The sequence below is a fragment of the Mobula birostris genome, chromosome 16 (genome assembly GCF_030028105.1).
Source record: "Mobula birostris isolate sMobBir1 chromosome 16, sMobBir1.hap1, whole genome shotgun sequence".
Taxonomy (NCBI): domain Eukaryota; kingdom Metazoa; phylum Chordata; class Chondrichthyes; order Myliobatiformes; family Myliobatidae; genus Mobula; species Mobula birostris.
In genome coordinates, this window is record NC_092385.1 from 54,226,595 (window position 1) to 54,248,838 (window position 22,244).

At 44.3% G+C, this 22,244-nt stretch overlaps 1 protein-coding gene across 3 annotated transcripts in view; it reads left to right on the forward strand.

Annotated features, from left to right (window-relative positions):
• Positions 1 to 22,244, forward strand: part of LOC140211141 (protein SSUH2 homolog) — a 69,425-nt gene that overhangs the window by 13,188 nt on the left and 33,993 nt on the right. For 2 of the 3 annotated variants that reach the window (XM_072280653.1, XM_072280652.1), the window contains exons 3-4: positions 17,477 to 17,572; positions 20,986 to 21,064. In XM_072280653.1, the coding sequence (XP_072136754.1) occupies positions 17,477 to 17,572; positions 20,986 to 21,064 (175 nt within the window). Of the gene's footprint in view, positions 1 to 17,476; positions 17,573 to 20,985; positions 21,065 to 21,109; positions 21,310 to 22,244 lie in introns of those variants that run through there. The other variant, XM_072280654.1, reaches the window with a different exon arrangement.

The following is a 22,244-nucleotide window of genomic DNA, read 5'->3' on the forward strand; positions in this document are numbered from 1 at the left end:
ATCACATTGTCGATGTGCATTCATTTTCAACATTTAAGAGAACGTAGATGGGAGGGGGTATGGGGGTATGGATGGCTATGGTCCAGGTGCAGGTCAATTGGACTAGGCATTAATAACTGTTCAGCATGGAGCAAATGGGCCAGAGGCCCTGTTCCTGTACGGTAGTTCTCTATGACTGTATGAGAGTCCAGTCCTGATAAGGGAGATACAGTTCCTTCACTGAGTAGGGATTAGTGGATCAGATGGGTTTCTAATAATAATCCAGCAGTTGTTTATAGAAACATAGAAACATAGAAAATAGGTGCAGGAGTAGGCCATTCGGCCCTTCGAGCCTGCACCGCCATTTATTATGATCATGGCTGATCATCCAACTCAGAACCCCGCCCCAGCCTTCCCTCCATACTCCCTGACCCCCGTAGCCACAAGGGCCATATCTAACTCCCTCTTAAATATAGCCAATGAACTGGCCTCAACTGTTTCCTGTGGCAGAGAATTCCACAGATTCACCACTCTCTGTGTGAAGAAGTTTTTCCTAATCTCGGTCCTAAAAGGCTTCCCTTCTATCCTCAAACTGTGGCCCCTCGTTCTGGACTTCCCCAACATTGGGAACAATCTTCCTGCATCTAGCCTGTCCAATCCCTTTAGGATCTTATACGTTTCAATCAGATCCCCCCTCAATCTTCTAAATTCCAACGAGTACAAGCCCAGTTCATCCAGTCTTTCTTCATATGAAAGTCCTGCCATCCCAGGAATCAATCTGGTGAACCTTCTTTGTACTCCCTCTATGGCAAGGATGTCTTTCCTCAGATTAGGGGACCAAAACTGCACACAATACTCCAGGTGTGGTCTCACCAAGGCCTTGTACAACTGCAGTAGTACCTCCCTGCTCCTGTACTCGAATCCTCTCGCTATAAATGCCAGCATACCATTCGCCCTTTTCACCGCCTGCTGTACCTGCATGCCCACTTTCAATGACTGGTGTATAATGACACCCAGGTCTCGTTGCACCTCCCCTTTTCCTAATCGGCCACCATTCAGATAATAATCTGTTTTCCTAGTTTTGCCACCAAAGTGGATAACTTCACATTTATCCACATTAAATTGCATCTGCCATGAATTTGCCCACTCACCCAACCTATCCAAGTCACCCTGCATCCTCTTAGCATCCTCCTCACAGCTAACACTGCCGCCCAGCTTCGTGTCATCCGCAAACTTGGAGATGCTGCATTTAATTCCCTCATCCAAGTCATTATGCGGTCTTCATTACTAATGAATTTATAATGACTTTATAAATGTGCAGAGCTGCAACAGTAACATAAATTTGGGTCTGTTGGATTGCAATCCAGGCGTCCGGAAAAGCAGTAGAGCAACTTAACTGCGGAGCTGCCGCTATTGCCCAGTGCAGTTGACAAACATTTATGTTTCAGTACTTAATGTCTTCTGTATGTATTTAAGCTGAATAATGATTTAGCAGAAATAACTCACCCCGATTTGGCAAATCAATGCACTCACTATCCTTCTGAAGTGTTGGTATGGATGACAGCCAAGCAGAAGTAGTTGAACCAAGTAGGCTTTCTTGGTCACCAGACCAGAATCCCTCTGATCTGGCTCTCAGCAGATTTTGGATCTCATGATTCATCCATGCCTTCCGATCGAGGAAGACTGTGAATGATTGAGTGGGGACACAATCGTCTAGAACTGTTTTAAAGTTAGAGACAACGATGGTGTATTCATTCTGATCCACAAATGAGTCCTTGATCATGGCCCAGTCCATTGACTCAAAACAATCCTGTAGCCTCCTGTGACCACCTCTTTGTTGTCGGATCTCTGGAGTTTTCCTCTTTAGCCTCAGCCTGTATGCAGGTAGGAGACGGATAACCAAGTGATCTGATTTATCAAAATCCGGTCTGGGCGTGGAACAGTAGCCATTCCTTATCTTGGTATAACAGTGGTCTAGTTTGTTGGGGCCTCTGGTGCTACAGGTTTTATGCTGATGGTAATTGGACAGGGTTTTCTTCAAACAAGCCTGAGTGAAGTCTCCGACTCTGATTTGAAATGTGTCAGGATGGACTGTTTCTTATTTGGAGATGGCATCATGCTGTATCGTGAGCGCTTGATTATAGCCGGTCGATGCTGGTATGTAAATTGCAGTTAGGATCATGGATGAGAACTCCCTGGGTAATTAGAACAGATGGCATTTGACCATTGGGGTTTCCAAGTCAGGGGAAGATGGGTTCGACAAAACTGCCACGTTGGAACTCCACTGAGAGTTTATTAGGAAACATACATTTCCTCATCCCACTTTTTCTCAATGAGCAGTTTGGCTTATTCTGTAAATTGAGAAACCTTGCTCAGAAAGAATTTCCTCATTGTGGTCATGCATGGGGAGACCATCTACACAGCTGGTGCATGTGTTCCTTAGCCTAGTGATGAAACATACCAACCACCGTGTAAACGGCTTGTCAGCTATGAGTTTTCCATCAAACTATACCCTGGATGTTGAAGCAACGGACGGGCAGTTCCGATCCCCCTACTATTGGGGACTTAAGCCATTAGACCATAAGATATAGGAGCAGAAGCAGGCTATTCGGCCCATTGAGTCTGCTCCGCCATTCAATCATGGCTGATCCAATTCTTTCAGTCATTCCCACTCCCCTCCCTCCTCTCCATACCCTTTGATGCCCTGGCTAATCAAGAGCCTATCTATCTCTGCCTTAAATGCACTCAATGACTTGGTCTTCAACGCTGCTCATGGCAACAAATTCCACAGATTTACCACCTTCTGACTAAAGTAATTTCTCTGCATCTCTGTTCTAAATTGACGTCCTTGAATTCCGAAGTCGTGCCTTCTTGTCCTAGACTCCCCTACCATGGGAACTAACTTCGCCATATCTAATCTGTTCAGGCCTTTCAACATTCGGAATGTTTCCATGAGATTCCCCCTCATTCTCCTGAACTCCAGGAAATACAGCCCAAGAGCTGCCAGACGTTCCTCATATGGTAACCCTTTCATTCCCAGAATCATTCTCGTGAATCTTCTCTGAACCCTATCCAATGTCAGTATATCCTTTCTAAAATAAGGAGCCCAAAATTGCACACAGTACTCCAAATGTGGTCTCATGAGTGCCTTATAGAGCCTCAACATTACAGCCCTGCTCTTATATTCTCTATCTCTAGAAATGAATGCCAACATTCTATTCGCCTTCTTCACAATAGACTCAACCTGGAGGTTAACCTTTAGGGTATCCTGCACAAGGACTCCCAAGTCCATTTGCATTTCTGCATTTTGAATTCTCTCTCCATCTAAGTAACAGTCTGCCCGTTTATTCCTTCCACCAAAGTGCATGACCATACACTTTCCAACATTGTATTTCATTTGCTGCTTCTTTGCCCATTCCCCTAAACTATCTAAGTCTCTCTGCAGGCTCTCTGTTTCCTCAACACTACCCACTCCTCCACCGATCTTTGTATCATCGGCAAATTTGGCCACAAATCCATTAATCCCATAGTCCAAGTCATTGATATACATGGTAAAAAGCAGCGATCCCAACACCGACCCCTGTGGAACTCCACTGGTAACCGGAGCCAGCCAGAATAGGATCCCTTTATTCCCACTCTCTGTTTTCTGCTGACCGGCCAATGCTCCACCCATGCTAGTAATTTCCCTGCAATTCCATGGACTCTTACCTTATTAAGCAGCCTCTTGTTCAGCACCTTGTTAAAGGCCTTCTGAAAATCCAAGTACATCACGTGCACTGCATCTCCTTTGTCTACCCTGCTTGTAATTTCCTCAAAAAATTGCAGTAGGTTAGTCAGGCAGGATTTTCCTTTCAGGAAACCATGCTGGCTTTGGCTTATCTTGTCATGTGCCTCCAGGTACTCCGTAATCTCATCCCTAACAATCGATTCCAACAACTTCCCAACCACTGATGTCAGGCTAACAGGTCTATAGTTTCCTTTCTGCTGCCTCCCACCCTTCTTAAATAGCGGAGTAGCATTTGCAATTTTCCAGTCATCAGATGCAATGCCGGAATCTATCGATTCTTGAAAGATCATTGTTAATGCCTCTGCAATCTCTCCAGCTACTTCCTTCAGAACCCGAGGGTGCATTCCATCAAGTCCAGGAGATTTATCCACCCTCAAACTATTAAGCTTCCTGAGCACCTTCTCAGTTGTAATTTCACTGCAAATTCTTCACTTCCCTGACACTCTTGAATGTCTGGTATACTGCGGATTTCTTCCACTGTGAAGACTGATGTAAAATACGCATTCAGTCCCTCTGCTATCTCTGCGTCTCTCATTACAATATCTCCAGTGTCATTTTCTATTGGTTCTATATCTGCCATCAACTCTCTTTTACCCTTTATATACTTAAAAAAGCTTTTAGTACCTTCTTTGATATTAGTCGCCAGCTTCCTTTCATAATCCATCTTTTCCTTCCTATTGACCTTTTTAGAGTCCTTCTGCAAGTTTTGAAAAGCTTTTCCAATCCTCTCTCTTCCCACTAGTTTTCGCTTCATTGTATGCCCTCTCTTTTGCTTTTACTTTGGCTGTGACTTCACTGGTCAGCTACAGTAGTGTCCTTCTTCCATTCGAAAATTTCTTCTATTTGGAATAGATCTGTCTTGCATTTCCCTCATTTTTCACAGAAACTCCAGCCATTTCTGCTCTGCTGTCCTTCCTGCTAGTTTCCCTTTCCGGTCAACATTGGCCAAAGCCCAAAGTAAAGATTAGCTTTATTTGTCACATGTACATCAACACATACAGTGAAATGTATTATTTGTATCAATGACTAACACTGTCTGAGGATGCACTTGGGACAGTCAGCAAGTGTTACGATGCTTCTGGGACCAACACAGCATGCCCACAACTTACAAACCGGTATATCTTTGGAATATGGGAGGAAACTGGAAGACCCAGAGGAAACCTACGTGATTATGTGGAGAAAGTACAAACTCCTTACAGACAGCGATGGGAATTGCCAGCATTGTAAAGTGTTCTGCTGACCGCTATGCGACCATGCTGCTGAAGATCGCATCTGTGATTGGGTACCGACAACATTGCCCCACTTCTCCCATCCTGCTGCAGAACAGATTCTGCCAGTGTGCATTTTTCCTCTATTTTGCGTTCTACTTGGTGCACAAGGATGGACTGACAGTGCGTCCGCAGATTGTTATTGGCAGTGTTCAGCATCAGTCACGAGCTGGCAAAGATAGGGGTTATTAAATAAACAATTAACAAAAGGTGACCTGTTTCAGGGGATACGACCTTTTTTGGGGTGGCATGTTAGCATAGCGGTAAATATCATGCTATGACAACGGCTTCAGTTATGCCGCTGTCTTTAAGGAGCCCACACGTCCTCCCTGTGACCGGGAGAGGTGCTAAAAACAAGAGGGCATGGTGTTAAGATGAAGAGGCAAGAAATGCCAAGCAGACATCAGGGCAGCTTCTTCGCACAAAGGGAGGTGCTTCTTTGTAATGAGCTGACAGAAAGAGTGGTTGAGGCAGGCACATTAACAACATTTTAAAAGCCATGTAGATACGGAGCCATGTGAAATGGAGACACCTCTTTTTCCCTTATTACAGAGACAGAGAGAGAGCCTATGGTATGTCAAATTATCGGGTGAACTAATAATCTCTGGGGTACTGCAAGCCTGTATCTTTATTGATGTTTTGTTGCACGCTTGAGTGCTCAGTGGAGGGGGCTGATGTCTTTTTTTGCTGGTGGGGGAGGGAGGATTGTTGCTTTGCTGCTGATTACCCGTGGGAGGCGGGAGCTGGGGGGGTGCTTTGGGATTTTAACATTTAACTGTCATTCATTCTTTGGGACACTCCTCTGTTCTTGTGGATGTTTGTGAAGAAAAGGAATTTCAGGATGTACATTGTGTACATTTCTTTGACATTAAATGTACCTTTGAAACCTTTGAATAAGTACATGGATAGGTGAGGCTTAGAGGGCTGTGGGCCAAACGCAGGCAGACGGACTAGCTGACTAGAGATGGAAAAGTTGAACCAAAAGAACCTGTTTCCATGCTATATAACCCTATGATTTAGTGATCTCTAGAAATATGTTTTGCTTTAGTTTTTTTTTGAGGGGACTTGGATATTGCTGGCATTTATCACCCAATCCTACTTGCCCTCCAGGAGGTGCGGTAAGCTCCCTTTTTGAATCACGACAGTCCATCCAGTGAATAGCCATGGTGCTGCTGGAGTGGGACTTCCAGGATATGGACCCAGCTATGATAAAGGACAGCATATTTTCAAATTGGGACATTGTGTGAAGGAAAGGGACCTACAACAATTTTGGTGTTTCCCATGCACAATCTGACCTTGGTGGTAGAGGTCATGCATTTGGAGGGGTGCCGTTGGATTCGTCTGGGTACGTAATCACAGTATAGATGCTACGCACTGTGAGCTGGTGACGGAGACAATGAGCGGTTAGTGTGGTTGATGGAATGCCAGTCAGTAGGCTGGATTGTTCCAGATAGTGTTGAGCTTCTTAAGCGCTGGAGTTGCTCTCCATCAGATAAGTGGAGAGCATGCCACAGCGTTCTTGACCTTTGTATTGTAAATGGTGGAAAGGAGGTGAGCCACTCGCTGCTGCGTACCTAGCTCTGACCTGCTTTCCATTGCCATGTATTTGTTGACGTTTTGATCATTGGTAATTCCTAGGAGGTAAATAATTGTAGACTGCATCATGGTAATGTTAATGAATGTGAAGGGGAGGTGATTAGAGACTCTTTTGTTGGAGATAGTTATCAGCTGGCACTGATGTAGCACATGTGTTCCATGTCACATTAGGCCATGCTAGAATATATTCTATGGTCTTACTACAAGCGAGGATGGCCAGCTGAATGGAATTGAACACCACTGATGTGGTTATATTTGATTGTACCATTTGTTTGGTTGTTAATAATGTTTAAAAGAATTCTGGTTGATGCTTCAGTGAGAGCCTTAAATGGTCACTCCTTGCCAGAGTGAGTTTGTAGCTCACTCAGTGCAGGGCAGGCTCATCAGTGAATGCAGGAAGCAGGAAGCCTGGGTTGTCTCATCATTAATTCCCGGAGCCGTGAAGCCCCACGGCCTCAGGTCTGATGTGGGCAAGGACACCTCCTCTTGCTAACACCCACCTACCTCCCGCAGCTGATAAATCAGTGGTTCCACATGTTGAACAACATTTAAGAGAAGCTTTGGAAGTGATGAGGACATGTCATCACCAATTAACTGGTCTCTGAAAAGTCACACTCAATCACAGTTGAGCTCGAGGAGAATTGCGTGGCTCTGGTCACCAAACTGTGTTCTGAAGTTTGAACAAAGAAGTCCCATTTTTGTACAAAAGTTGTCTAATTGGATACAGATATTGACCAATTAGTTACCTTGAGGATGCTCAAATTCCTTATTTGCATGATCAATCACCAATCACAATATGGTAGTATGGGTATTAATAGCTACACATTAAAGGGTAGTAAAACTTCAGAATTAGTAAAGTAACTGACCAACAGTATCACCCTAGAACCCTTCATTTGCAGCTTTATCTTGTCTTGGCATGCCAAATGGCTCTTGTCCCAAAGGAAATCTACAGCACCTATATATAAAAAAAAGTATTCATCCCCTTGGAAGTTTTCATGCTTTATTGTTTTATAACATTGAATTAGCCATGGGCCCAGCTATGCCCGCCTCTTTGTCAGCTACGTGGAACAGTCTATGTCCCAGGCCTACTCTGGTGACCCTCCTGCACTTTTCCTATGCTACATCAACAATTGCAATGGTGGTGCTTCCTATACCCGTGCTGAACTGGTCGACCATCCACTTTGCCTCCTATTTCCACCCTGCCCTCAGATTCATCTAGTCCATTTCTGACACATCCCTTCCCTTTCATCAACCTCATTTGTCTCTATCTCCGGGGACAGTTTATCCACTGATGTCTATTATAAGCCCACGGACTCTCACAGCTATCTAGACTACACTTCATCCAACCCTACTACTTGTAAAAACATCATTCCCTTCTCTCAATTCCTCCTTCTCCACCACATCTTCTCTCAGGATGAGGCTTTTCATTCTAGAAGGAAGGAGATGTCCCTGTTCAAAGAAAGGGGCTTCCCTTCCTCCACCGTCAAAGCTGCCCTCAACTGCATCTCTTCCATTTCACACACGTCTACTCTTACCCCATCCTCCTGCCACCCTACCAGCGATAGGGTTCTTCATCCTCATCTACCACCCCCACCAGCGTTTAGCACATAATTCTCCAACACTTCTACCACCTCCAAAGGGATTCCACCACCAAGCATATCTTTCCCTCCCCCCACATTCTGCTTTCCACAGGGATCACTCCCTACGTGACTCCCTTGTCCATTCATCCCTCCCCACTGATCTCCCTCTTGGCACTTATCCTGCAAGCAGAACAAGTGCTACACCTGCCCCTACACCTCCTCCTTCGCTCTCATCCAGGGCCCTAAACAGTCCTTCCAGGTGAGACGACACTTCAGCTGTGAGCTTGTTGGGGTCATTTACTGTGTTCAGTGCTCCCATGTGGCCTCCTGTGCATCAGTGAGACCCGACCTAGATTGGGAGACTGTTCACCGAGCATCTACGCTCCACCCGCCAGAGCAAGTGGAATCTCCCAGTGGCCACCCATTTTAATTCCACTTCCCATTCCCATTCTAATATGTCCATCCATGGCCTCCTCCACTGTCGTTGTGAGGCCACACTTAGGTTGGGGGAACAACACCTTATATTCCGTACCTGATGGCATGAAAATCGATTTCTCAAACTTTCGATAATGCCCCCCACCCTCCCCCTTCTCCATTTCCCATCCCCTTTACCCTCTCTCACCTCATCTCCTTGCCTGCTCATTAACTCCCGCTGATGTTCCTTCCTCCTTTTTTGTCTTCCATAGCCTTCTGTCTCTTTCATCAATCAACTTCCCAGCTCTCTCTCCTCCAAGTTTCACCTATCACCTGGTGGTTCTCTCTGCCCTCCTCCCACCTTTTAAATTTACGCCTCAGCTTTTTCTCTCCAGTCATGTTGATTGGGTTTAGAAGTCAGATAACTAGTTAAATGGTGATCTGTTTTTGGAGAACTGTGTGCAGTCAAGGTGTTTCAATTGATTGTAGTAAAAATACACCTGTATCTGGAACATCTAACTGCTGGTGAGTCAGTATCCTGGCAAAAAGTACACTGTAAAGTCAAAAGAACACTCCAAACAAATCCGCAAAAAGGCTATTGAAAAGCGCAAGTCAGGAGATGGATACAAGAAAATTTCCAAGCCACTGAATATCCCTTGAAGTACAGTTTAGTCAATCATCAAGAAATAGAAAGAATGTAACACAGCTGTAAATCTGCCTGGAGCCGGCCATCCTCAAAAACTGAGTGACCGTGCAAGAAGGGGATTAGTGAGGGAGGCCACCAAGAGACCTATACAACTCTGGAGGAGTTACAAGCTTCAATGGCTGAGATGGGAGAGACTGCACATACAACAACTGTTGCCCAGGTGCTTCACCAGTCACAGCTTTATGAGGAATGGCAAAGCAAACGCCACTGTTGGAAAATACTCACATGAAATCTCGTCTAGAGTTTACCAGGATGCATGTGGGAGACTCTGAAGTCAGCTGGAAGAAGATTCTGTGGCTTGATGAAACCGAAATTGAGCTTTTTGTCCATCAGTCTGAACGCAATGTTTGACATAAGCCAAACACCACGAATCATCAAAAACACACCATCTCTACTGTGAAGCATGGTGGTGGCTGCATCACGCTGTGGGGATGCTTCACTGCAGCGGGCCTTGGAAGGCTTGTGAAGGTAAAGGGTAAAATGAATGGAGCAAAATACAGGGAAATCCTGTACGAAAACCAGATGCAGTCTGCAAGAGAACTGTGATTTGGGAAAAGATTTGTTTTCCGCAAGACATTGACACCAACATAAAGCCAAAGCTACACAGGAATTGCTTAAAAACAACAAAGTTATTATCCTAGAGTAGCCGAGAGAGTTCAGACCTCAATCCAATTGAGAATTTGAGGCTGGACTTGAAAAGGTCTGTTCAGTCACAATCCCTGTGCAATCTGAGCAGTAAAGAATAATGGGGAAAAATTCGTGTCCAGATGTACAAAGCTGATAGAGACCTATCCACACAGAGTCAAGTCTCTTAACTGTTGCCAAAGGTGCATCTACTAAATACTGACTCAAAGTGGGTGAATACTTATGCAATCAACTATTTTGTGTTTTATATTTGTATGTAATTAATTTAGTTCAATTTGTAGAGATCTGTTTTCACTTTGACACGAAAGGGTCTCTTCTGTTGATTAGTGTCAAAAAAGTCAAACTAAATCCACTGTGATTCAGTGTTGTAAAACAATAAAACATGAAAATCTCCAAGGGGTTGAATACTTCGTATAGGCACTGTATATGTCACCATGTACAACCCAGAGGTTCATTTTCTTGCAGCCATTCACAATAAGTACAAAGAAACAGCATAGAATCAATGAAAAGGTGTATAAAACAAGATGGACTAACCGCCAATGTACAAAAGACAACAAGGTGTGCAAATACAAAAATAAAAAAGAAGCAAAGTAATAATAATAAAGAAAAACAAGCAATAACGAGAACATTCGATGAAGAGTCCTTGAAAGTGAGTTCGTAGGTTGTGGGAACAGTTCAGTGTTGGGGTGAGTGGAGTCGTTCCCTCTGGGTCGAGACCCTGATGGTTGAGGGTAATAACTGTTCCTGAACATGACGGTGTGGGTCCTGCGGCTCCTGTATCTCCTTGAAGGTGGCGGTGAGATGAGAGCATGGACTAGCTGGTTGGGTTCCTTGATGATGAATGCTGTTTTCCTGCAACACCACTCCTTGTAGATGTGCTGAATAGTGGGGAGGGTTTTATCCATGATGGACTGGGCTGTTTTTGTTGGTTTTTCCATTCAAGGGCATTGGTGTTTCCATGCCAGGCCACGCTGCAGCCAGTCAGTATACTCTCCATTGCACATCTATAGAAGTTTGTCAAAGTTTTAGATCTTTGCAAACTCATAGAGATGCTGCTGTGCTTTCTTCTTAATGGCCCTTATATGGTAGGCCCAGGACAGATCCTCTGATGTGATAACGCTGACAAATTTAAAATTGATGACCCTGTCCACTACTGATCCTCTGAAGAGGACTGTCTTATGAACCTCCGGTTTCTTCCTCCTTTCCTGTAGTCAATAATCATCTCCATGGTCTTGCTGACATTGAGTGAGAGGTTGTTGTTGTAGCACTACTCAGCCAGATTTTCAATCCCCCTCGTTTATACTGATTCAGCCAACGACAGTTGTGTAATTAGCAAACTTAAATATGGCATTGGAGATGTGCTTAGAGCAGGAGGCTAAGCACACAGCCTTGTGGTGTACTGGTGCTTATGGAGATTGTGGAGGAGATATTGCCAATACAAACTAGTTGGGGTCTGCAAGTGAGGGAAAGGAGGCTCCAGTTACACAAGGAGGTAGTGAGGCTATATCTTGGAGCTTATAGATTAGTTTTGAAGGGATGATAGTGTTGAATGCAGAGCTGTAGTAATGAGCAGAGGACTTATCCTAGGTGGTTATAAGAGATGGTCATGATGCCCATGGTGGATCTGGCTGGGATGCCCATAGTGGGCCAAGGGCCAGGGATGTATCACTGTTGGGTTCTGGGTAATTTGTTATTGTCACATGTAGCAAGTTACAGTGAAAAATGTTGTTTTGCATGCCATTTGTACAGATCATTTCATCACATCAGAACATCAAAGTTGTACAAGGGGAAAGCAGTAACAGAATGCAGAGTAAAGTGTTGCAGTTAATTTCAAAGTGCTGTACAGACATGCGCTAATGTGCAAGGCCATGATGAAATTGAGAGGCCAAAGGTCCTTATGTGTTCAGAAGTGTGATAACAGTGACATCCTTAACCAGTCCGGACTGTAAGTGATTCTACACCCACAGCACCGTACTTCGTGCATTTACCCCAATTCTGCTGAACATTGGGCCGCAAGTATAAACGCCTGAAAGCATGAACCGTCAGGCTGAAGTGCAGCTTCTCGATCTTCGACAGTTGGTTAAGGATGTCAGTGCTATATATTCACTATTTATGCTAGTGGGATTTGAACTCGCTTTGGACTCCTTAACACCCTGCTGCCTGGCGCACATGTACAGTCTGTCTAAACCTCCCTTCTCCCCCCGCCCCCCAACTCACGGCCACACTGCGCTGGTCACGTTTCTTCTATACGATGGCTTGTTTTTATTAATAATAGTGCCAGTGGTATTATGCTGCCTTACATAAACATGCACCCTGCACTTTATGTCAACCTCTCAGTTTCAGGGACATGCTAGTATTATTTTGTGACTGTATATACTGGAGTGTGACTATAAGTACTGTGTTTTACACCGTGGCCCCAGAGGAACAATGTTTCGTTTAGCTACATTCATGTGTCTGGTTGAATAACTATAAACTTGAACGTGAATTTCCCCTGATCTTTAGATGACTGAGGTAAAATATAATAACACATGGGCGTCACCTCAGGAGACAGCAGCTGAGGTAATGTTTTGGATTGTTGAGCTGTCATTAGCACGTGTTCTGATGATCCACTGATGGTGTCTCCCCATCCATCTTCAGAGCTGAAACCTGCTTTCAGCCAACAGCTGGCTGTTATCAGGAGTCCCCACAGCCCCTCTCATTTACACAATTTTGCAGCTTAAGATCTGGCTGGAGGGGGCTGACTCTGCTCTTCAGCACCAATTCCAGCACACAGACTGGAGCGTGTTTGCTGCCCATGCCACCACAGACTCTCAGATTAACATTGACTTATATACCAACTCTGTCCTTGAGCACATCAACAAGTGTGTAGATAGAGTGATGTCACTAAAACAAATAAAAGTTTTCCCCAATCAGAAACCATGGAAGAACAGAGAAGTTTGCCTCCTGCTCAAAGCCAGAGATTCAGCCTTCAGGTCTGGAGACTGGGAGGCTTACAGCTCAGCCAGGGCCAACCTGAGGGGAATCTCTCAGGCTAAACACATATACAAACAGAGAATCAAGGAGCAGTTCAACTCCTCGGACCCCCTGCGCATGTGGCATGGCATACAGGTCATTACAGACTTCAAACCTCCTAGTACTGTGCCCCCTTCCAGCTCTGCTTCCCTCCCTGATGAGCTCAAATACTTCTACGCTCACTTTGACCGAGAGAACAAGGAGGTCACCCACAAAGCAGATCTCCCACCTGGTGAACTGCCTCTCTCACTTTCCACCTCCGATGTTTGTGCCACCCTGAGCAGGGTGAATGTACGGAAGGCAGCTGGTCTGGATGGAATACCTGGCCATATGCACAGTCTGTGCAGGCCAGTTAGCCAGGGTCTTCACAGACGTTTTCAATCTGTCCATGGCCCAAGCAGTTGTCCCCTCAAGCTTCAAGATCGCCACCATCGTACCAGTGCCGAAGCATTCCACCGCCACGGACCTGAATGACTTCCACCCAGTTGCACTCACCCCCATCATTGCAAAGTGCTTTGAGAGTCTGGTTCTATCACATCTAAAATCCTGTCTGCCCTCTACCCTGGACCCCCATCAATTTGCCTATCGCACCAACAAGTCAACAGAGGACTCCATCTCCACGGCACTTCATTCTGCCCTGACCCACCTGGACAGCCCCAACTCTTACGTCAGAATGCTGTTCATTGACTTTAGTTTGGCATTCAATACTGTGATCCCCTCCAAGCTGATCGCCAAACTTCACCAGCTTGGTATCAGCTTATCCCTCTGCAACTGGACCTTGGACTTTCTGACTAACAGACCCCAATCAGTTAGACAACTCTCCTCCTCCACTCTCACCCTGAACACCGGCGTGCCTCAAGGCTGTGTGCTGAGCCCTCTCCTGTACTCCCTTTTCACCTATGACTGCGTTCCTGTACGTGGTTCTAATTCCATAATCAAGTTCGCAGACGACACCACAGTGATTGGCCTGATCAGAAGGGATGATGAGACGGCCCACAGGGACGAGGTCCAGCACCTGGCCACGTGGTGTGCCGACAACAACTTGGCCCTTAACACCCAGAAGACCAAGGAGATCATTGTGGACTTCAAGCATGCTAGGAGCCACACTCACGTCCCCATCTACATCAACGGAGCTGTAGCAGAGCGTGTATCAAGCTTCAAATTCCTTGGTGTCCACATTTCCAAGGACCTCATCTGGTCCCTGAACTCCTCCATCCTGATCAAAACGGCGCAACAGCGCCTTTATTTCCTGTGGAGCAAAAAAGAAAGCTCATCTCTGTCCCAGGATACTGACGGACTTTTACCGCTGTACCATTGAGAGCATACTCACCAACTGGATCTCAGCGTGGTATGGCAATTGTTCTGTTTCGGACCACAAAGCACTCCAGCGTGTGGTGAAAACTGCCCAGCGGATTATTGGCACCCAATTGCCCACCATGAGAACACCTACCATAAATGTTGCCTGGGCAGGGTGAAAAGCATTATCAAGGATGCATCTCACCCTAACCATGGACTTTTTACTCTCCTCCCATCTGGTAGACGCTACAGGAGCCTCTGCTTCCGCACCAGCAGGCACAGGAAGAGCTTCTTCCCTGAGGCTGTGACCCTGCTGAACCTCTCATCACAGCGCTAAGCAGTATTGCATCCGTATTGTACTGTCTCAGTACTTTTATATTTGTGTGCTGTAGCACTTACTTTTTATTCACAGTTATCTTGTAAATAACACTATTCTTTGCATTTCTGGTTATATGCTAACTGCATCTCACTGGCTTTGTATCTGTACTGGGCACAATGACAGTAAAGTTGAACCTAATCTAATCTAAAATTTATGCTGTCACCTTCAAGCACAGATTGTTGATCTTGATTCCCAAGTCTCTCTGCCACTAATCTTGAGTGCACAATAATTCAGCCTGAACTCTTGATAGTACCATTCAATAGACACAGACCTACAAGTTGGACAATTCTGTGTGTTTTTCTGTATAAATAATTCTGCTGTTTCTTTTGATCTAATCATCTTTATCCTGTTGGTTCTAAGTCCATGTATTGGTCTATTTAGTGAACTGATCCATTGTCAGTAAGGAATGCCTGTTTTTGCTATTCAGTTAATGTCTACAAAGATATTCTGATGAGGAAATTAGTTGATCAATATCCTGAGAGGTTGAATGACTTTTAAGCCAGTAATGATTCTGATGTTTGCCACTTCAAAGGGATCAAATCCAAACTTGGTGGAGCTATGATTGTCACCTGTCTGACAGACACCCTGCAGGGTTTTAGAGAATAAAACCAATAGCTAAATTTCAATTCCTGTGTGGGGGTATGTGTGTGTGTGGCGTGTGGGTGTATATCTATCGATAGCATCTCCAAAACTTACTGCAGCTCACTGCCTATTTTAAAAGTTAATTAAAAATTCCCATGATCCCCCACAATATACTGAGACATGAAGCCTGGCTAATTTTTAGCTTAGATTGAACATTTTTTGAAGTAGCTTTATCTATCACATGTAATATGAAAATGTGAGGTGAAATGTGCTGTTTGCATCGACATCTGACACAGTCCGAGGATGTGTTGGATAGCTCACGAGTGTCGCCATGCTTCTGGCACCAACGTAGCATTCCCTCAAGTTACTAACCCAAACCCATACATGTTTGAAATGTGGGAGGAAACCGGAGCACCCAGATGAAACCCACACGGTCACAGGGAGAACGTAAACAACGCCTTACAGATGGTAGCGTGAATCCGTTGCTGGCGCTGTAAAGTGTAAAGTTGCCATGCAGCCCAATTTGTATGAAAAAGCCCACCAAGCTGTCTATACGATACAGGTGGTCAGCCCCTTTTAGTGGAGATTAATTTTGAGATACCTGCATATATGCTGCAGGTCTGTCTCTGTCACTCTTCAAATTACTGGTCCATAGGTTTGGTTCATCAGCAATTCTGCATCCATTGTGCAATATTGTAGATAGTGACCAGAGCTATTTTAAATGATTCAATAGCTATTAGTGACTAAGAGCTCACAGATTCAGCAGTTATAGGGAAGGCAGCCGGAATGCTGGCCCTTATTTCAAAAGGATTGGAGTACGAAGATAGAGAGGTCTTCCTGCAACTGGACAATGTACGTGAGACCACAACTAGAGTACTGTGAACAGTGTTGGCTCCACGAGACAGTGAAAGATATTTCACTGGAAGCATTTTAGTGAGGGTTCACTAGAATGATCTTAGCCTGCGCCTGAGTGTGAAGGGTTTGCTTTAAGTGGAGCTTAAACAGGTAGGGACTCGCTGGAGTTTAGAAAAATGAGAGAAAATCATTTCGAAACTTTGAAAATTGTTAGGGGAACTTAGAGGGCTAGACAGGTTCAATTGTGAGATCCTGCACCCTCTCCTGGAAGAGTCCAGAAGCAGAGGGTATGGTCCCAGAACATTTCAGCCTACTTAAGACTGAGATGAGGAAGAATTTTTTGCTTTCCGAGGGTTGCCGATCTTAGGATCTTCTTAGGGCAGAGTCCTTGGGTATATTTAATGCTGAGAGACATAGATTTCTATTCAGCAATGGTACCCAAGGAAATGAAGAAAGGGCAGGAAAGTGGACTTGGAATAACAGGTCAACCTGGATTCCACTGAAGGACACAACAGGCTTAAGGGAGTGAATTGCCTTCACTTGTTCCTACTTCTCTCTTTAGTTAGTACCGTTTGTAAGATCAGACTATGCACATATGCGGTGAAGTGCCTCATTTGCATTAATGACCAAGGATATGCTGGGGATAGTCCTGTGTGTGTTACCACACATCACAGTCCCAATGCTATAGAAAAAAAATCTGCAAAAAGCAAGGCAGTGCAAAACAAAAAAATAACAATTAATGACAAGTCCAGATTAAATAAAGCAAGCTCAAAGTAAATTTATTATCCAAGTTTGTATAGATCACCATATACTACCTTGAGGCAGGCATTCATGGTAAAACAAAGAAATACAACAGAATCAATGGAAAAATACTCTGAAAAACGAACAAGGTTGGAATGAAGACTGTGCAACTAGCTAAGAATTAATACTAAGAATAAGAGTTGTATAGTTCTTGAAAATGAGTCGGTGGGTTGTGTTCAGAGTTGAGAGTGAAGTTATCCATACTGCTTCAGTATCATGATGTTTGAAGGGTGACATTTGTTCCCGAGTCTAATGGTGTGGGTCCTAAGGCTCTTGTACCCCTTGGTGGATGGTAGTAGTGAGAAGAGAGCATGGCCTGGATGGATGGTGGGAGTCCTTGATGATAGGTGCAGCTTTCTTGTGAAGGTGCTCCTTGTCGATGTGCCCGATCATGGGGAGGACTTCATCCGTGTTGGGCTGGGCTGTATCCACCACTTTTTGAGATTCTTCCATTCTTACTTCTGAGAGGAGTATAAATATAGATACAAGGGCAAATGAGTCAGAAAGACTGTTACTTCTCTTTTAATGGCTCATCCCGTTCATTCAACAGAAGCATGTGCCATATTGTCTTTGCAGCTTACCCTGGAGCTCCACAGGCTGAGGAAGTTCCGTCCGCACCACCAGCTCACCTGCTGGATGACGTCACTGGATATGAGGGGACCGTAGGTGGTGGTAAGTACTGGGTTTTGGTTCAGTGATTTTTTTTGGTCAGAGCAGGATGTAGCAGCTGCTACACCACCCGAAGCGTGAGCCATGGCATCGAGCTTTCGTGACTTCACTTGTACGCAGCTCGATTGCAGTTCCACATTTGCGGCTTTCTCATTCCTGCCACCTTGAACTAATGCCACAGTAAGAGTCAAATGGGACCAGCCGCAAAATGGTCAAGCAGCTGGTTGCTGCACTGCTGGTTTGCATTGGGAAGGGGGAAGTGCAGTCATGCTGAAGCCAAAGTTACCAACAAGTCAAACTTGCATTTTCTGGGCACCCTTCTATATAAAATTAATTAAGACTGTGGGACCAGTGCGTTTTGGCCCTGCTATGCGGCTACCCCATTTAGCTGGTTTCATGGAGATCGTTTATAAAAGACAAACTACCATTTAACTGAGTAATAAATTCTGTATTTAAATGAAAAACAGAACAAATTAGAACACCACCAATATTACTGTAGTACTATAAAACTGTGTATTAGTTCCTAATAGTTATCGACAGAGGAATTTATACCATGTACACTGCCGTGTTTGTTTGATTGAACAAAATCAATGCAGACACCGATAAATGAATGCAGTGCAGATAAAGGACTGCCTTCATTGCCTTTCTATATGAACTAGTATCAAAGTTCACTGATTTGTAAATTTGCATTGGTTCACTCAAATGAATAACATTACACAAGCATACTTACAGAACTGATGTTATTTAAAAGCTGTTCGCTCTTAGCACAGTATAGTGTCTAACAGCCACATAATTGTATGTAACTGAGGATAGTTAGAAACTGCTGCATCCTCCAAATCTTCATTTTAATTGTAACATTCAACATGATTGTCAATACCTTCAAATTCTTCATAGTTCCTAAGTTGCTTAAGTAGAGAAATCATTTAATTTTCACTCCTAGCAGTTCCTCGCATATCGAAGCCTGAATGCTTGAAACCACAGTCATTAAAACAGTTCTGAATTTTATTACTGCCTATTTCTTTCCAACTATCAGTGACAAAAATCACTGCATTTTGAAAACAAACAAATACAACTAACACTATTTAAAAACTGTTCACTTTTAGCACACTGTAGTGTCAACGGCCACAGAAGTGCACATGACTGACACTAGTTAGAAACTGCTTGGCAACAGTCTCCTGTCCCCGTTAAGTGGCACAGTGTCCTAAATAAATGAAAGAAATCCTGGCTAATTTCTCGATTAGTTTTTTTCTTTACAAGTTGTCACAAGTAAACAGCTGCCATGATTAACTGGTGACCCAATTAATTTGAATCCACTGTATTTGCAAAATTACTGTGCATTTCTCTTTAACATACATGGAGAGAGTAGCATCAAAATGGAGAAATGCTTCCTATCTGTCTCCGGGCCCTTTCCTGAAAAATGGACTCCATACTCCATACTGGAGGTCTTTTCAAAGTGCTGTACCTCAAGTGACTCTGGAAGATGTTATCAGGCCATTAACTAGCACCTCTAAATCCTGGTCTTTTCAGATCTAATAATTCATACAGAGGTAAATTAGTGGAGCCCCTTCCACTCACTGTAATCCCACACTCTCACTCATCCCTTGCCTCACCCTGTAGAACCAGGAAGTATAGTATCCACTTCTAGGCCTCCAACTGAGATAAGCAGTGAATGCCAGTCGGGGTGGGCGTGGGGTTGTTCTCCCTGTGCTGACAGTGGATCAAAGATCAACTTTATCTGCCGTGTACATTTGCATGTGTTTGGAATTTGCTGTAATATGTCAGCATGATATGCAACAAAAAAGCAATCAACTGTTATAAAGATATGGAGTAAAATGTGTATATAATATACAGTTGCAAGAAAAAAATTGTGAACCCTTTGCAATGACCTGGTTTTCTGCATTAATTACTCATAAAATGTGGTCTGATCTTCATCTAAGTCACAATAATAGACAAACACAACCTGCCTAAACTAATTACACGCTAACAATACCAGCATGCATTTACGTTTGTACAATGTAAACAGCAATATAAAAATAGTTATGGATTAAAGTGTTTACAATGCAGTGACAGAGATAATAGATAGAGGGAATTGTGTGTGTTAGTGATAATAGTTGAGCAGATTAACTGACTGGGGGAAGAAACTTTCACGACAGTGTGGAGTTTTTGTTTTAATAGCCCTATAACATTTTCCAGAAGGAGGTTTTGGGAAAAGTCAGTTTACAAGGTGTGTAATGATCACAATGATTTTTTTTCTTCCTTCCTTCTTTGTCCTGGACATATACAAGCCTTGCAGTGCTGGTAAACGGCAGCCAGTGATCTTTTCTGCTGTCGTGACAGTTTGTTGTCATTTTTGTATATTGTGAGAGGATGCTGCATCAAACCAGATTGTAATGGCTGATGTGTTACTAGTAATGACTAATGGTGTAAGATGATGCTATTGAAGTTGGGCAATAGCTTACAGGTAATTCAAAAGGCAAGATATACGACTAAAAACATTATTAGTAATGCTTTTCCTGAGGTAAATTGTGGTGAAATATCACTGCAAACAATGACGAGGCGAACGGACGTGAAGCTGGCTGGAAGCTTGAGTGGCGCTGGTGTGAGGCAAAGTTTGAGCATCGCATGGTCGAGATGGTGTCAAAGTCAGAGATGGAGTCGGAACAAGCAATTCAGAGAGGAGTCAAGCTGGAGGAGTTTCAGTGCCCATCCACCTAAACCAGGAGTGAGGATGGATCAATCTAAACACCAAATCGATTTTTGAAAGTTTGAGAATGGCTTTAGGCTGACCAGCAAGGTCTAAGCCCGGAGCGTATTGCTGTGGTGGGACCTGGGCCCTAGTGCACAGCATGATCCGGAGATTGGATGATTTAAATGCTGGCCCAGAGAGGCTGGAAATACAGGGTGTCAGGACCAGAGGCAAGGGTCGGACCAATTCTGTTCACTCTTTCGTGATGTTCACTGCTCTCTCCACGGAGTGTGAGACTGCTCCGTCTGCTATGTGCTTCATCTCTGCGAGCTTCGTGGCAATTTGCCCTGCTATATGACAAACCGAGATTGAGGCTTTGGGCCTACTCCGGCTGCTCTGCGATTTGGGTTTAAGGACTCAATTTGGCTTGGAATGCTATTGCTTGCTTTTATTGTTTGCGTGATTTGTGTTTTATTTTTTCCTATTTCTTTGGGCGTTGGTCTTTGCTTTTAATTGGTTTTTTTCGGGTTTCTTGCTCTGTGGGTGTATGTAAGCTGATGAATCTCAAGGCTGTGTAATTTATACATCCTTTGATAAATGTACTTTGAATCCTTTGTATTAAAGCATCATCACTCACTGCTTCACCCTGTTGGGCCCAAGGGAGGGTGAACTTCAAGGTGAAGTCAGAACCTTCCAGTCAAGAATCTAAACATTTGCTTGTGTTTCACAGAGGAGAACTTTGTTCCACCACCACTTTCCATGGCAGAAGGAACAGAGAGACCGGAGCCTCATCCACAGAGGGCATGGAGGTGAGATCCCACATCTGGAAGGTGACTCCTTATCCTGCAACAAGTCAATCCTGATTGAGCCCAGCTGTCCTGCTCACGTTCTGGAAGCTGGAAGCGAGTCTTGGGATAGTGGGAAACAAAACAAAAGAGTCCAGAGAAAAACCTGTGTCTTGTGAAATGGACCCATCAGCAAATGAAAGCCATGAGCAATTGAAGTGGCTATTAGCCCCACAAGGAGGGAGAACCTGTGAACAAAAACAGGGGAGGTAGGGTCAGTCACAGAGCTGCCATTTAACCGCCTCTGTCGTGTGATCAGATGATACTGGTTTGTGTGCTGATGTCTCTGTTCTCTCTGCCCGTGTCATCAAAGGCACAAGTCAGAGAGGTGTGAAAGAGGCCTGTGACAACAGGGCACCTTCCACGTTCCTGAATGCAAGCCCAGCCACTGCAGCTTCTGTTTTGATAAACCCAGGTTCCAATTTGTGCACATCAAGATCTCACATGTAAGAAAGTGCTCAAATTATCTGTATGAAGGCACAAAAACAGAGAAGGTCGGAACTATTTCACAAGTCAGGCAGCAGGTATAGAGAGTGAGATAGAGGTAACAGACAAGGTTGAAGGCCTTTTTTATTTCCTTTTTTATTGGTATCAACGACATAGGTAGGAAAAGGGAGGAGGTCCTCAAAATTGACTATAAGGAGTTAGGAAGGAAGGTACTAATCTCAGGAATACTGCCTGTGCCACGTGACAGTGAGTATAGCAATAGAATGAGGTGGAGGAAAAATGCGTGGCTGAGGGATTGGAGCAGGCGGCAGGGATTCAGATTTCTGGATCACTGGGGCCTCTTTTGGGGTAGGAGTGACCTGTACAAAAAGGATGGGTTGCACTTGAATCCCGGGGGACCAATATCCTGGTGGGGAGATTTGCTAAGGCTATTGGGGAGAGTTTAAACTAGGATTCCTGGGGGGTGGGAACCGAACTGAAGTGATAGAGGAAAGGGCGGTTGGCTCACAAATAGAGGAAGCTTGGAGACAGTGCAAAAGGGTGGATAGGCAGGTTTTAGAAAAGGTACACACTCAGACTGACGGTTTGAGATGTGTCTATTTTAATGCAAGAAGTAATACAAACAAAGCAGATGAGCTTAGAGTGTGGATCAGCACTTGATGCTATGATGTGGTCATTACGAAGACTTGGATAGCTC